The 17,562-nt window shown below is 32.4% G+C and overlaps 1 protein-coding gene across 1 annotated transcript in view; it reads right to left on the minus strand.

The window, feature by feature from the left end:
* CDH18 (cadherin 18) overlaps positions 1–17,562 on the minus strand; it is a gene marked incomplete at both ends in the record, with an annotated part of 349,009 nt that overhangs the window by 16,047 nt on the left and 315,400 nt on the right. Inside the window, one exon of the mRNA XM_082651620.1 lies at positions 13,578–13,695. Within this exon, the coding sequence (XP_082507746.1) occupies positions 13,578–13,695 (118 nt within the window). The remainder of the gene's footprint in view (positions 1–13,577; positions 13,696–17,562) is intronic.

Raw genomic sequence — 17,562 nt, forward strand, 5'->3', positions numbered from 1 at the left:
AATGTGTGGGCTGACAAACCCATTAGAAAAAAAATACATGAAAGTAAAAAAAGAAAAAGTCAACAGAGGTTAAAATCACTAAGGAGAGAATAAATGCATATTTTTCTATATAAAGCAAAAGACTCACTAAAACACACCACTACATTTGCAAGTCACCCTTTCCCATATTGGTGTCATGATGGCTTACAGACTGTTTGCCTTCTCACTAGTCAAGCTTTGAGTCTCTGCCTTCCCATAAAGGATAGTGTGAGTCTATCAAGTATGACTGGGTAAATGCTAGTAGGTGAAGACTGAGACTTGACCGGGAGGAGAAAGGAGATTCGTAGCCGAACAAAAACAACGTGTCTCGTGTCTCAGTCTCATCACTGACAGTAGTGACTTGGGGCACAGGTGCTCCCACACCCCATAGAGGCTGTTTGAAGCATCATTTGCAACTATATTCTCAGGACAGACTGTGTATGTGCTATTTTATTTAGGAATGGGAGAAAAAATGCTAAATGGTCTCTTGAAGCCCTGTGGAAAAAAACAGAATTTTAAATAGTTGTAATCTATAGAGACATTAAGCACATTACAATACCAGCTGTGAGTTCTCATTTGAAGGACAAAAATAAATGATGGGAATATCAACTACTAGGGATCTGACAATGCCAAAGAAGTACAAAATAAACGTAAAATTTCTCATGATTTCCAATATGTATCAAACTAAAAAACTGCATTTCACTATCAGTGGACTATGAAATCTGAACGAAAATGCCCCAAAAGACATCTTCTTAACAGCTCATAGTCAAATTTGAAAATATCCCTTATCTTAAAATCAATGCAACATAAACTAAGATATTCCTTCACCAAACCCAAACAGCCACAAGGAAAATCAGTATTTTCTGACAATGGTTATTAAGTATTTTGTTAAAAATGATAAAACTTATAAATAATAAGACCTTCACTTTTAAAAGTAATATTACAAGGAAATAATAAAAAGTAATAAAACCAAGGGAAAAAAACATCTTCAAATTCTGCAACAAGGTGACAGTGACAGTCTACAGAATCTTCCATTTTATATGATTTAAAATGGTCATTTTTGGTGCAGTTCACTCACTATTTTAAAAAGAATGTGCTATTTGAGCCCATTCATTTTTTTCTTTTTTAAAATTAATATTTATTGGAGTATAGTTGCTTTGCAATGTTGTGTTAGTGAACCCATTCATTCTTAAAGACTGGAAATGTCTACAGAAGTGGAAAACATGTATCTAAAGAAGATAACCTAGAGACAAATATGAGCAGTAGATGTTCTTGATAGCAAATTATCAGTTAAATTACGATAAAGATTTTCAATCTGAAAGGCACATGAAATGTGATTTAGAACACTGAAAATAAAGAGATACAAACATATACATAGTTAAAAATAATCTCTTCTCCTACTAAAATCTGTAAGATTTACAAATGCACTTGACAGTCGGAATTAAGCCTAGGAATTAGTCTGGCAAATCTCCTTGCATCAAATAAAACCTAGTCCCTCAAGAGGCAGCATAAAGATCATGAAGCAGAACAGACTTGTAGATTAATGATGATTTTATATTGGTGGATTAGGATACACTTTTCTATTACAAAATGAATGAACAAAGGTACTGTATGCACAGACCCTCCTGGGGGTAAGCCTAGACTCACAGACTTTATGACATTAAGGCTTTAGTTCATTTATTATAGATATTTGATTAAAAAGTTGAAATTATACAATGGATTTCTTTGATGCCAAGATGAAATGTTTACCTATCACAATTTAAAGAGAAGATGGTTGTAGAAAAATCTACATTTTAATCAGAAAACATCATGCTTTCATTGTTGTTTTAAGGTAATATAATTTTTAAATGCTGTAACTTAAAAATTATCATCTGAATTCCAGTTTTTAATTTTAAATAAAATTGTATTATTACCAGTATATTAGTTAATGACGAAAATAAGGTCATTATCAAAAAACATATTTACAATATACGTTTTGCTGTATATGTTGTTAAAAAAATAGAAATCTGTCACTTGGTTATTTTCCAAATCAAAATGTTTCTTATTTAATAGGTAAGGGGTCATAACTTTCCAGATAAATATTGAAGACGGTTGCTTAGCAAAAATTTTTCTATCTGCAACAGTTTGGTACTATAGCAAATAAAGAATTAATGGTAGAATATCTTATTTGTTTGGGGGGAGCACAAAATACAGCACAGTGCTTAATATTTAGTGTTTTTAATAGTGAATTAAAATGCTCATGTCTCTGCTCTGCCACATCTCCCTAGTTAGATTCTTAAGACTAATGTTGCATTCTGTCACCTCTATACTGTCTTCATTCCCCACTTCATTGAAAAGTATTCTCTGATCTGCTCTACATGACGGAATGGACTCTATCCTGTAAAGTCAAATCATGCTCCACTTCTTTTAATTATAGGACTTTCAATGATCTCTCTAAAGTAACTCACATTTCACTGCCTTCAATTGCAAGTTACATTTCATTTCATCTTTATTTTCCCAAATAGATGGAGAGTCACTTGAAAGCAGGAGCTATGTGTTTTATTTCCTTGCATCTGGACAGCTTAGATCACTGCCTCATACACAGCAGACAATGCCTTGAAGACTGAATGGAAGGAAAAAAACAATGTTAACTTAAGAGCTGACTATAGAACTTCTTTTAGAGGAAAGCATTCTAAGAAAGGAGAATAAGAATGGTGGTGAATAGCAATACAGTGTGAGGCTGGAGAACACACTGGACAGCCCCAAGTAAAATGTCAGGGGAGGGGATAGGGCTGAGTCATGTGTGTGTGTGTGTGTGTGTGTGTGTGTGTGTGTGTGTGTGTGTGTGTATTTCAGGTGTTTTTTTTTATTTTTAATTCAATACAATACATGAATATATTCTTACTGAAAATATTCAAAGTGCATTTCATAGACGTTTCTTAAGAAATATTATATATCTTATCATATTATCATTATTGCTTTTCTATGAGAATATATGCTACTCAAATCATTATTTCTGTTTGATATTTAATCATATATTGTTTGTTTTATGCTGTCTTTACTTTTTCATAAATTTATTTTTATTTTATTTTATTTTCATTTGTTCACTATAGCTCTAAATATTTTGTCAATAGAACTTTACTGTAATTGACACATGTTTTTTATATTTTCTGAGGCATTCAGTATTTTAAAATACCCTTCCTTAATTGTCATATGAGTGTCATCTTAAATAGGCAGAGATGTATTTTATTGTAGTTGTTTCTTTGAAATGTCACTAAAACAAGGTCCATGGACTATTAGCTTGAATCTTGCAAATGAGTACTTCAGCACTGATTATTCTCTTTACAATTTAAATTCATTGTCTGGAAATTTGTAAAATGATTTCTTATCTCTCAAGTTAGGGATACTATACATATTTTTGGATCTAAAACCCATATATCCCTTCACTCAAGGTAATTCCTTCAGATATTTCATTATTATTTTTCCATCTATTTATTTATGTAATTCTTAGTTATCTTCATTGTGCCCTTTATAATTTGCAGCACTTTGTGCATGATTTCAACTTCTTTGCATTTTGATCTCTCTTCATAAAAAAAAAAAAATGAAATGGTAGTAATTGCTTCCATATCTCCATTTGACAAAAGAGGAAGCTGAAACACACTGAGAGCAGGAACTTGGCTATGGCCTCACACATAATTAGCAGAGGAACCTGGTTTCAGATTCAGGCAACTGGTTTCCTGAGTCAAACTCTGAAACATTCTTCTATGTTGCTTCCTTCTCCTTCTTTTTTCCTTTTTTTTCATTTAACAAATTTTTATCTAAACTTTCCTCTGTGTCTGGCACTCTGGTAGCAGTTAGGAATATAGCAGCAAATAAGTCAGACAAAAGTCCCTCTCCTCACAGAGCTTACAGTCTAAATGGGAGAGAGGTCACAGTGTGATAAGTGCTAGGATTAGGGAGGCGCAGGGTATCAAATAACCCCATTTGTCATTTAAAGACGTGGATCTGCTTTGGCGATCACTGTGAGGTATTGAGTGTTGGGTGTCTGAAGTGCTGGCTCACTTGCGTTTATGGACATTGAATTTTTCCAGTTATGATTTCGAGTATGGATGGAGAAAGTGCTCCCAAGACTTTGGTAAAAACGGGGGCTTGGTAGATGACAGGGACCAGGAGAGGCAGCTAAATGCCACAAGACTCAGAGGGGCAGGGAGGTGCCCAAGGACAACGACTCCATCTCCCAGCTCACCTTGTGAGGCTGTGATGGAGAAAGCGATGTTCTCTTGGGCAGTGTTGCCTCCTCTTTGATCTTTCTGGTTACTAATTCAGGTTTTAGCAGTGTCCATTTGAATTTTATCACCTTACCCAAATATTTAAATTGGTAATATTTTCATGCATCAACTCAAAAAGTCTTCCTTAGATATTTAAGTATGTTTTTCTCATTCTAATGTTAAGTACACCCCACTATATGTTAACTGCCTCTGTCCTTCAACCTGCATGACCCTGCAATGTTCTCTGATCATCCACTTAGGGAGGTTCTTTGAGCTCTGAATCCCAGAGATTCCTCCTATACAGTAAGATTTAATGGGTAGATTTGGGCCAGTACCTAAATATCTTCTTGTGATTCTCAATGCCTCTGTGCTTTGGAGGTGATTTTCAGGATTCATCCATAGGTTAAGTTTTTTAGCTGTACATGTTATCTCAGTAAAGATTTTTTTAAAAAAGAATGAGTTTGACATTAATTTTTAGGCTACAGTTTTCTTCATTCTGCTATCCCTTTCAGATAACTGCCATGCTGGGCTGCTCTTTCCCTGAACTCTGTGCATTCTACTTTTGGTAATAGTTTGTGCTTTGAGCACATGGTACTTTGAGGAGAAAGATTATAGCAGGCATGGAAGAGTAACAAAGAAAACAAAATCCAGAGAAATAGAGAAAAAAAATGGTTGAATTGGTGAGTGGCATAAAGAGTGACAATGTTGTATACCCCACTCATATAATATAATCCTCAGAAATTTTGGAGAGGATCTTGGTTTTGTTCAGTACATAGGATGGGATTCTGAACTAATTTTAATTAAAATTTTAAGAACAAATATCTGTAGCACATACATGAACAACCTGGCAGCCAGCATCTTAATGATAATTAGATTGTTAATGAACTATGACCTTTCTTCCAAGCCCAGTTTATATCCCAACTATTTAATGAAACTTGCCAAATGGTTCTTGAAGTATAAAACGTAATATGGATAAAACAGTAGTTTTTGACTAACCAATAGTCTGCCTGATAACTGAGAGAAAAGCCTGAAATCTTCAAGGAAATTTCTGTTTAATGACATTAGAGAACCGCTAAAGTGATGTAAGTAGACGGGTAAAATTCTAGAGAGGTCAAAAATGTGGGAAGTTGAACTGTGGATTACAATGTATTTGTTTATATTAGGAGCTAACAACAGGCTGGAATTCCAAGCTGGGGACAGAGAAAATAGGAGAACATTTTTTTTTTTAACCGAGTCTTTTTATTTTTTTTATTTTTTTTTTGGCTTCGATCTTTAAATGATTAGCTTTCTGTACCATGTCCTAGCCCTTCAATCATTTTATTTTTAGCATTTTTATTAGTGTATAATTGCTTTACAATGGTGTGTTAGTTTCTGCTTTATAACAAAGTGAATCAGTTATACATATACATATATCCCCATATCTCTTCCCTCTTGCGTCTCCCTCTCTCTCACCCTCCTGGGCCCACAGTCATACTGGAAATTAAGGGGCCTTAAACACATGGCTGATTCTCCCTAAAGATATTCGTTAAATTGAAAGTTAAAATTGAAAGTTAAATTGAAAGTTTAGCAGAGATCTAAAACTCTAAGTGGAAAAGAAGAGCTTTTTTTTTTTTCCGTCTCTTCCTGTTGAACAGACAGTGATTAAGGTAGGGGACCAGGGTGAATGGCCCTAGTGCACAAACAGGCTCTCAGTTGAAAGCCCTAGAGGGCCATGCCTTAGGGACAGGGATAGTTCAGAGACAGGCTGAATCTAAAGAAAACTGCAAATTAGCATTGACTTAACCTACCCTGATTGGATTAAAGTACAAGCATACCTCCTTTTATCTTGTTTTGCTTTACTGTGCTTCCTGGATATTGTGGGTTTTTTTACAAATTGAAAGTTTGAGACAACCCTGTATCGAGCAAGACTACTGCCACCATTTTCCCAACAGCATTTGCTCACTTTGTGTCTCTATGTCATATTTTGGTAATTTTCACAATACATCAAACATTTTCATTATTATTAGTATAACTTGTTATGGTAACCTGTGATCAGTGATCTTTGATGTTACTATTGCAAAAACATTATGACTCACTGAAAGCCCAGAAGATGGTTAGCATTTTTTAGCAATAGAGTATTTTTTAATTAAAGTATGTACATTTTTTAGACATAATGCTATTTCACACTTAATAGACTACAGTATAGTGTAAACAAAACTTTTATATGAACTGGAGAGCATAAAAAAATTCATGTTACTCACTTTATTATGATAATTGCTTTATTGTGGCGGTTTGGAACTGAACCCAAGATGTCTCTGAGGTTCACCTGTAATGATGCCCCTCTATAATTGTTCATCTAAGAAAATAGCAAACACTCTCTGAAGAAATATATTACGATTTGAGACTCTTCTAGGTTTAGACACTATGTGTGACACCCAACTAAAAATTGCTAGAGATATTAAGAAACAAAACCATTATATCCCAGTCCTGTCTCCCCAGTCCCTCTGATGAAAAAGAAAATTTATCACTTTATTAAGAAAGTAGAGTTAGCTGACAGTGATTGTAAAATCATTAAGATTAATATGTTCAAGAAAATAGAGGGAGAAAGAAAAGATAGAAAACATAAAAGAAATTATAGAGAATTTCACAAGATCTATATCTCAAGGAAAAATTAAAAAAAAGGTAAAACAGCTATGAACCAAAGCAGTGAGCAGACCACAGTTTCTTTGAGTGCATGTATTTGATTTGATAGGACACTTGCTTCCTTGAGCAGAATGTTAGTTACATGCTAGTGTTTTCTACCAGTATATTCCTAACATATGTCACAGTGAATAATAAACAAAAATAAGCCCCAAATAAAGAAACTTTTATATACGTAGGATGGAACACTTAAGAAGACATTTATTCTCTAATGTTCAGATAAATTAGCAGATTCCAAATTAATGAGGGATAAAACATAGGGCAGGAAAGATCTAACAAAGATGGCAAAGAACTGGAACAACATGAAACATTACCTTAAATTTAAGTATTTATCAAGCAGATCTGGGCTGTGAATAGGAGAATCCCACCAGGATATAGATGGAGGAAAATCTTCTTAGTTGATATGAGGACATTAGCTATGATTCCAGGCATAAACACTATTAAGGTATATGTCTCTGGGATTCAGCTTTTATTGTGGTCAAGGGTAGGGGCCTAGAGTTTCTCAAGCTCACTCTTTACAGATGAATTTAAAACATAAGAACAGGAATTTAAAGTTGGGGAAAAGAAAAAAAAAAAGCCCAAATGATCAGTTACTGAAATCACCCCAAAATCTCTAGAACAAAAGGGAATGGGGGAGCTGTCTTTCTATCTACTAGTGGCTGACAATGTGTTTATTCAAGACAGCTATCTTTGAAATGGCTGCTTCTTTGAAATGGATCCCTGTCAATCAATCAAATTTTAGTCACGCAGTTACATTACAAAAAAAAAAAAAAAAAGAAAAGAAAAGAAAAGCCAGCTGTCAGGGTTTACATTACCTTTATATCTTTATAATATCATCTTCATAATAATTAGAGGAAACAATTAACAGATTATTCCTTGAGCTAACATTCTGTTCGAGAAAGCAAGAGTCCTATCTATCAAAGCAAATACATCCATTCAAAGAAAAGGTACTCCAAACACCTATTGCTTTAGTTGATAGCCATTTCTTCCTTTTATAGAGATGTAAATCTTTACCATCTTTATAATATCTTTATACATTAGGATATGCCCTCTTTTCTTCTCTTTCCTCTATTTTCTTCTTTTCCTACATTCTTGCTTTTCTCAACCCTTTACCATTTGCATTTTATTAACAGATTATTAAATTCAGTTTATGATAAAAATTATATTTAACTTATAGATTAATTTGGAAATTTGAGTGTTGATTTACTAATGGGGTAAAGATATTATTTTTGTGTTTTTTTAAATATTTTCAGTAACATTGCCTTTCATAATGGTGACTTGAACATTATTTATTGGATATTTTTTCTCTGATGATCTTAGAAGAGTTTTTTGTTAATTTGTTTGATTTGTTTTTACCATTTTACATTTATCTGATTTGCTATTTATTCACGTTTTTTACATATAGAAAATCTAGCCATTTGGGGCATTTATTTGTATTCCAAAATTTGGCAATCTATCCAATTGTTTCTTAAGATGTTTCTGTGGATTCTTTTAAATTTTCAGAAAGACAATTGCATCTCATTTGTTAACAATGATAATCTTATGTTTTGTTTCTATTCATTATTGTTGTTTTGTTCTATTTTTGTTTTGTTTTATCTTTTTGGACTGAGGAGAACATTCAGTACACTGCTGATTAATTGTAGTGATTGAAATATCCTGAGACTAGCAGAATTGTCCAGCTGAACCCATCAGAAATTGCTAATTCTTAGAAATGTGAGCTAAATAAATGAATAAATGTGCTTTATTTTAAGAAAACTAGTTTTGGAATTGTTTTCTTTTTCAGCAATAGCTGTTTTTTTTAAGCAATAGCTAAATATTTCTAACTTTTCATGTAAAATTTCCTACTACATTTTGAATTTGGCATATCTCTTGTAAGTAGCATATAACAGTCTATTTTTAAAATAAAATATCTTTAAAAATGATATTTAATCTGTGACTATGGTATATTTGAACTACTTTCTACTTCAAATAAAATTGTCATTGCTTCTATTTTGCATCTTTTATTCTACTTTCTGACCTCTGTTCTACTGATGAAATGTTTTATTATTTAACTTTTTAAAAATCTCTCCTTGCTTTGGAAATTACAGACTCATATTCTATTAACTATTATTCTAGTGTTAACTCTTCAAGTTTTAACATTTGAAATGAAATGTTAATTGCAAGGCTTTTTTGTCTATTATTTCTTGCAGAGATCCTGAAGGCAAAGATTAATACAATATTTGCCAAAATGTCAGTAGCTAAAAATTTAAAAGTTTCTTTTCTTATACATTGGAAAAAAGTCTTTAATAACTGTCCTCCCTTAATTCCTGATAGCTTACCACTGCTAACTAAATATAGAGAATGTTGACAATAGGAAATTCTTTTCCTTTAGCAGTTTGAGCATATAATTGTTATCAACTTCTGTCATCTATTTTTTTCTTTTTTAACAGGAATCTACTTTAGATCTAATTATTATTGCTTTTTAAATATTCTGCCTTTTCCTTTTGATTAAATATTTTTTCTCTTTATCTTTGAGGTTTAGCACTTTTAAATTGGCATATTCAAGTATAGATTTGATTTCCTGCTTGCCTTTGGGTGTTCTTTTTTTTTATATAATAGCCAATTTTTTAAAATAATTAATTAATTTATTTTTGGCTGTGTTGGGTCTTTGTTGCTGCATGCAGGTTTTCTTTAGTTGTGGTGAGTGGGGGCTATGCTTCATTGCAGTGCGTGGGCTTCTCATTGCGGTGGCTTCTCTTGTTGTGGAGCACGGGCTCTAGGTGCATGGGCTTCAGCAGTTGTGGCAAGTGGGCTCAGTAGTTGTGGTTCATGGGCTCTAGAGCGCAGGCTTAGTTGTTGTGGTGCACAGGGTTTGCTGCTCCGTGGCATGTGGTATCTTCCCAGACCAGGGCTCGAACCTGTGTCCCCTGCATTGGCAGGCAATTCTTAACCACTGCACCACCAGGGAAGTCCCTGGTGTTCATGTTAATCGTGAGGGTCCACATATTTTCAACCTTGAAAAATTGTCATGCAATTTTATCTACATATATTGCTTGTTGCTACAATTTCTAATTCTTCCAAATATTTTATATTCCATATCTATTAAGTGTTCTCACAATTTTAAAAAATTTTGACATATCTAAACTTTGTCTGCTTGAATTAATGGATTTTACTTTTGACTTGTTAAATCTCTCTGTGTCCAGTCTAGAAGTAATGCAGTTTTTTTTGTTTTCTCTTTGTATCTGTGTGTGTGTGTATATAAACATATACATATATATACACATATACATATATACATCATACATGTATATATACATATATGTTTACACATAAATTTTAAATGTATGGATAATTTATATCTATATAGTCTATATGTATAACTAAATCTATGTAATTTCTAGAAATAGTTCTATATATATTTCTATATATTCAATACCTATATTTTAATATATATCTTATGTATACATGACATATATACATACATATATATAAACAAAATTTAAAATGTTAATTTCTGTATGTTTATATATAATTATGTATATAACACTAAACATCTATATATTTTCATGTCATTTTATATACTTTTCTATCTAGGCAAAAACTGTAGTTTTATTTTAATAAGGATTTTAAAATTATTTTTATATAAATATTTTCTTTCATTGTCTCATTTCATGTAATCACTTCTCGGTCTTTTTTAAAAAAATCTTCATTTTCTTAATTTTGAAAATGTTAAACATGCTAATATTCAAGTATTTTTCTGTTCATTTATGTATTTTGCATGATTCAGAGTGAATTCATTTTCTGATTTATTTCTTATTATTTATTGACTATCTTTTAATTTTTTGACTTTCAGATTTATCATACACAACAATATGCATTTCTCTCTGTCTAATTTTAGACACAGCTTTTTGTCTCTACTCACTCTTTGCCATAAAGCAGTTTTGGAGACGCCACTAAACCAATGGCTTCCTGATCACTCATCCTGGTTTGGAGTCTCTGTCTGGCTTCTATTGTTCCCTGAATATTCATATTCACGTAAGCAGGGGGCACAGAAGAACAATGGTTTTAATTTTTTCTTCTAGATTTCTTTATGTTCTGGGGGCATGTAAATGTTTACTAACTCACGGAATGCAATGACCAAGTTGCAGGATCCAGTAGGCCTGGACTTGCTGACTCTTACTCTTTGTAGTTTGTTCTGGTTGTTGGCCACAGAGGTGTTTATGTACCCATGAATATATGTATATATTCATTTTGGTATGACTATTCCATTTTAAATTTCATCTTTATAAATTATTATCCATAACTGCCTTCTGTTTAGAGAAAAAGCCATCTTGACTCTTAATATATATATATATATATATATATATATTTTTTTTTTTTTTTTTTTTTTTTTGCAGTATGCGGGCCTCTTACTGTTGTGGTCTCTCCCGTTGCCGAGCACAGGCTCCGGATGCGCAGGCTCAGCGGCCATGGCTCACGGGCCCAGCCGCTCCGCGACGTGTGGGATCTTCCCGGACCGAGGCATGAACCCGTGTCCCCTGCATCGGCAGGCAGACTCTCAACCACTGTGCCACCAGGGAAGCCCATTGACTCAATATCTTTATACAGCACCATTAATTCCCCCAATGCTACAAAGTAGATATTTCAAACCAAAACTTAATGGATGTAAAAACTGAGGTTAAGAGAAGTTTGGTGGCTTGTCTTATCTAGCATAAACAAGGCTGTTTGCTCAAGCATGTGTTTTCACCTATGTGCTAGTATCCTGTTTTTAAGAACATTGCTGCTTTTTCTATCTGAAAGAAATTATTTGTGTTATATATAATTTCATCAATTCCCAAAAATGTTTAAAATAAATTAAATGAATTTTAAAATAAATTAAAACATCTTTACTCCCATACAACTGCCCACAAGCATCACATACTTGAGATGGCATAGCTGATTTAAAGCATTCATATATATGGTTAAAATAAATGTTAAAAAATTTACACCGGCATTATAAACACTTTCAAAAGTGTGTACATATTTGAGGGGAATTTTTTGAATGTGAGTTCCCAGCACTGGTAATGTTGTCATATAACTAAAATGAGACCTTTTGAATGCATTCATTAGTTAAATTGAGAAATTCCAGGCATATTAATCTTGAATGAAGGACTTTTAGTCACTAATATAGGTTTCAACAACAGTAAAATTCTCTTGTTTTTCTAAAATATTTCAGGAGTTATTTACATTAAATAGCTTGATTACAACACATCTTCAGATCTAAGTCAATTTTTATTTATAATATTATCAAATTAAAATTGCTTTTAAAATTTAAATAAATTTTAATTGGAATGGAAAAAATTCAACTGAAATATGATTTCTAAATATGTGTTTCTAAATATAGTAAATTTCAGTTTATTAAAGCAGAAAGTTGAATGCTCTCCAAATTATGCAATTATTTGAATATGGGAAAATATGAATTGATTTTCAGATATTTAGCATAGTTAATTATAATATTTAAATACATTTGAGATTGTAGGGTTGGATGTTCGGATGTAAATAAATGTTCAATAGTCAATTTAATACAATTTGTCATACACAAACATGGATAAATATGTATTGCCATAAGTACAGCTGACCACAGGGATAGTTAAACTGAGAGAGACAAACAAGCTTGGTATTTTTATATGAATTTTGTTATGGCCACATGCACAATTTAGTATCCCTGTTATGATTATTTAAGGAAGCTTAGGGATAATGGAAAAAATGTTTAGTGGGTTGTCATTTAGTGATTTTATTTTTGCTTGAATTTGAAAATGCTTCTACATGAAGGGTACAGAGAAGGAATTAACTACTTCAAAATGTACATGCTATTGTTTCTTTCATGTGATTCTGAGGCACGTCTTAAATCTTAAATAACAGTATATTCAGATATATGTGATCAAAAACTACTTTTGGGAAGAAGAAAGTTGATGCCAGTCAGAACACTGTACATATTGAGTGGCTTGTTGTTTCCCTTCCATACAGAAGAATGACTTTTACACAACTTTGAGGAATCTACCAAATCAGGATTCTAAATCATGGTGAATCTTCTCTAGTTATTATGTACTTTTTTCCCTACACAATAAGAAGGCTAAACAAAAATAATTCAAAAATTTCCACAGTGCTCTGTAATTATGCATATGTATCTACCCATATTTTGGAAAAATATTCATAATAACAAGGGGAAATATAATTTGTACAGCACATCTTGATAGCCTTGGTAAAGCAAGATGATTTCAAACATTGCAGTTCCTTTTCTAATGGTCCCTAGGACATATTTTTCATTTATCTTAATTTAAATTTTTTCCACCTCCTAGCAGTTGCAACAGTTCTCATAAACATGTTTGTCAGCTAAGATTTCTCTTAAAAGTTGCCCAAGAGCATATTACATGAACATTTCTTGTTTAAAGGGATGCTTCTGAATAAACTCATTGAAAGTTATTTGTACATATGGTTCAATTTTAAACACAAGCTATTCACGGATCATAACACATTAACATCAAACTGACTTTGAATGTTGATTTGCAAGCTGTTCATGAGTATATAAGAATAAAGCAAAGCTGCTCAGGCTTATTCCATATCAAGTCAAAGCAGATACCACAAAGATCAAAAAATATATGTATTCATGTTCACCTTCATTGTCCTTCAGAGTGAAGTTTGGGTTTATAGACAGATGCTCATCAAGAAAGAAGTTAAACCTTTGTCCATTGGCAAAATCATCCTTATCAGTGGCACTGATGGTATGAATAACCTAAAGAAAAGACAAAATTAAATAGTAAATTTAATTTGGCTTCGTCCCTTGATTTTAATATTATAACATTTTCAATATCCAACTTGAGTGTTTTCAAATTCTTATTCTAGTAAAAGTATGAGCTAATTTGCTCTCCCTTGCATTAGACTTTAAGAAATGTATTATGGCACACCATATAATCATTCACACTTTATTTTCTAGCATGGCACAAACATTTATTTTTTTTTCCTTTATTACCCACAGTACCTTGGGGCCAATTAGTTGTAAGGTTTTGTGTGAACGCTTGTTTAGGGAGACGTGAAATATGGTTTGTACAAATACCAATATTCCAGGGTTGATGTAGAACAGCCTTTCTGTACATGTTGGTCTCAGTCAGCAAATGAAAAAGCACTAGAGTCATAATTTTTTTGTTTTAGGAGACCTTTGGGATCATGATCCAGCCCCTGTATTTTAGAGATGAGGACTCTGAGTCCCAAAAAGAGTGTGATGTGCCTCAAATCTGTAAAAATCTGGCAGAGGTAAAACTAGACCACCCAGAGCTTTAGGAAATTTTTTAATCCCTAGTGGTTGAAAGAAAGCAATACCCAAATTTGGACTTTACACACATTAAGAAACAGAGAAAGTTAGAATATATAAAAAAATATCCCAGGTAGCCTAAGAGCAGCATACACATTTCGATCGTTAGAGTCATTACAATCTTTAAAAGTAATATTGAAACAAACAAGCAAGATGATATTTTACTTTTGAAAAAAAATTAGTATCCTAATGCTCAAGTGTACTCTTTCTAGCTTTTCCTTAGAGAAATTGAAAACAGAGAGAAAGTAGAGCCAGAAAAATAGTATTTCCTGCATATGAAATATAGTACGTGCATTTCAAAAACTGATATGATTTCTAAGAACATTTTACTCAGTTTCACCGTATTTCAATATTTTACAGGTGAGATAATCCACCAAAATGCATCATAGTTAAAACCTAAATTCCTCTCCAGGTACTGAGACTGTTAGCTTGTGAGGGAGACGAGGAGGAATATAAAGGTACTGAGAATGAGTGGTCAGGGAGAGTAGGAGCGGAAGAACATGTGTTTTCATGAAGTGAAAGTGAAGAAAGAGCTTCAGGGTATAAAAGTGACCAATTTCCTCCATATATGCCCATGGCTCATTCCTTATGCCCTTTCCCATCACCATTCAGAATTTACTTTCTCAGCAGGAGATCCTGGTGAAAGCCCCTCTCCCTACATATTCCAAGAAGTTTCTATCATTCTTCATTATTTCCCTCCATATTATTTATCTATGAACTGAAAATTTACATAGCTGCTGATTTTTTTTTTTTCCATTGAAAGCATAACTAGTATCTGGACAGATCTTTTTTTTTTTTTCTTGTTATTGCCTTTTGACTATAAATAGAATAAACTGATGGATAATCAGAAGCAATCTTTATGATATTTCTCAAGCACAGGAAAAGCTCCATAGCATTTAGAGTGTGCAAAATCTGAAGAACACAACATTTTCTACACGTTAGTTACTTAGTATCAAATTGAAATAAAATATCAAAATTTCAAGGTTCTTTTCAGGGTTAGATAAAACAAATACTGTCAGCCCTCCATGTCCGTGGTTCTGAATCTGTGGATTCAACCACCATGGGCCAAAATATTTTTTAAAATTCCAGAAAGTTCCAAAAAGTAAAACTTGATGCCATGCTGTGGCAACTATTTAGATGGCATTTACATTGTATTTGCAACAATTTACATAGTATTCACATTGTATTAGGTATTATAAGATATTATAAGAGATGATTTAAAGTATATGGGAGGATGTGTGTAGGTTATATGCAAACACTACACCATTTGATATAAGGGATTTGAGCACTTGTGGATTCTGTTATCCTGAGGGGGGTGGGGTCCTGGAACCAATTCCCCACAGATTCTAAGGGACAGCCGTATAAATTTTTCTTTGGGAAAATAAATGTCTTCTCACTCTTATTCTTCATTCATTGTGATTCTCCAATTTACAATCCTATTTCCTCAGTGATACCTCATAACATACTGACACATTTGCAAGTTCACTTCTTATCCTAGAATGTAACTCTGGAGGGGATTGGTAAAGAACAATTAATTTAAATAAACTGAGCTATTTATGTTTTCTGTTATCAATGCTTTGGAACAATTTTCTTTTCTTCTCATTTCAAAGTTAATTTACCACTTATTTTAAATTTTCTTAAATTTTTACAAACATGAGCCTATTCAATTTGTTAAACACTGATATAATTCATATTATATTATGTTTACTATTTTTTTGTTATCTCTAAAATATAAATATCCCTTCCATTTTTATACAGGTAATTTCAAATCTCAATTTACCAGGAAGCTCACTTATGGCAAATTTTTCTTCCTCAGAAAGGGTTCTCAGTCTCATCTACATAGTAAATGATAAGTTGGTTACCACATTTTGTTTAAGAGTGACTGATTCATCTTGAACTTTTGTTGAGGTGTTGGACATGCATCTGTACTTAAATATTTTTCCATAATATTTCTGAGAGATGATTCTAAAAACCTAGTATGTTGGTCTTTTTTTTTTTTTTTTAATTTAGAACTCCTAGATATTCTCTTGTTGTTGAGAGAAGGTATATTCAATTTCTTTTTTGGTTGTTTTACTAATCACTTTTTCTCTTTCATTAGGAAATGGGATTTCCATTTGCTTCCTCAGACTTTTAATAGAAAACATACCTAAGAAGTTAACATGTTTATGATTTTTAGAAGATTTAAACTTCTGGCAGATATCAGATAGTTGCCATGTTTCCATTCATCAATATTTTCTACCATTTTTTCAGACTTATTGATTTATCTACACTGTGCTACCTGTGCTCTCTGTTTGTGCAGCTAGTTGGTGATGTACGATCCATAAAAAATTTATTTTCTGATTCTCTTTCCTTCTAACTGTACTCAAATGTTTTCTATCACTTGCACATTATGCAATAAGTACATAACGCATTTGATTATTTTGAAAGATCTGAGATTTACTCTAACAAAGGGAGAGAAAACTCAAATTGATTGATGGTATTTACAAATAATTACTAGCAGAATTTTTTGATAATGTCCATGAATAAGGATTCACCTTTGGTAGAAAATAATTAAAACCAATTTTATATTCCTTTTATTAAATAAATGTATCCCATTGTTTAAATGTGTTTAAAACATGTTTAAAATCTATCATTTCTAGAGTACTTTAATTAGGAAAAATAGTGTCAGAAATTTATACAAATAATATAGTCTTCTGTTTGGTAAATAGCTAACCCTAACTAAAGCAAATTAAAAAGGAAATTCTATGGAACACATTGCATCTTCTTTTAATTAATAGAGCTTGCCTTATAATATGATCTCAAATGATCATTTCATTTGATAATAATACCAACTTTTGTTATTTAGCTGAGGTTTATCTTTGATAAGATGTAAAATCTCTACCGATCTAGTTAACTTTTTTCATACAAAGTTGTACTGTTAATATCAATAATACCATGGATATCATGGGGGCAGAGGCTGGTGTTATGTAATAAAATGTTTTCTTTTATACGTTATGTTTTCTAAGTTTACTTCTAAAAAGAAAAAGTACAGAGGGAAAAGTCAATATGAATAAGACAGAAAGCATTCCCTTTGTTATTTCTCAAAGCTTCTAGGTACAGGCACATCTCAACTATTTTGAATTCACTCTTCTTTGGGAACTGATTTCAAATTTCATGCATGCATGATTTTCTTTTTAGTATTTTTTTATACAAGGTACTTAAAATTTTTTTCAGAACAGGAAAATATATTAACTCAGAGAAATATATTGTTGAAGTTTATACTGATACCTGAATCGACCTGAACTCTGCTCT

The sequence above is a fragment of the Grampus griseus genome (genome assembly GCF_964374135.1).
Source record: "Grampus griseus genome assembly, chromosome: 3".
In the NCBI taxonomy this organism is placed as follows: Eukaryota; Metazoa; Chordata; class Mammalia; order Artiodactyla; family Delphinidae; genus Grampus; species Grampus griseus.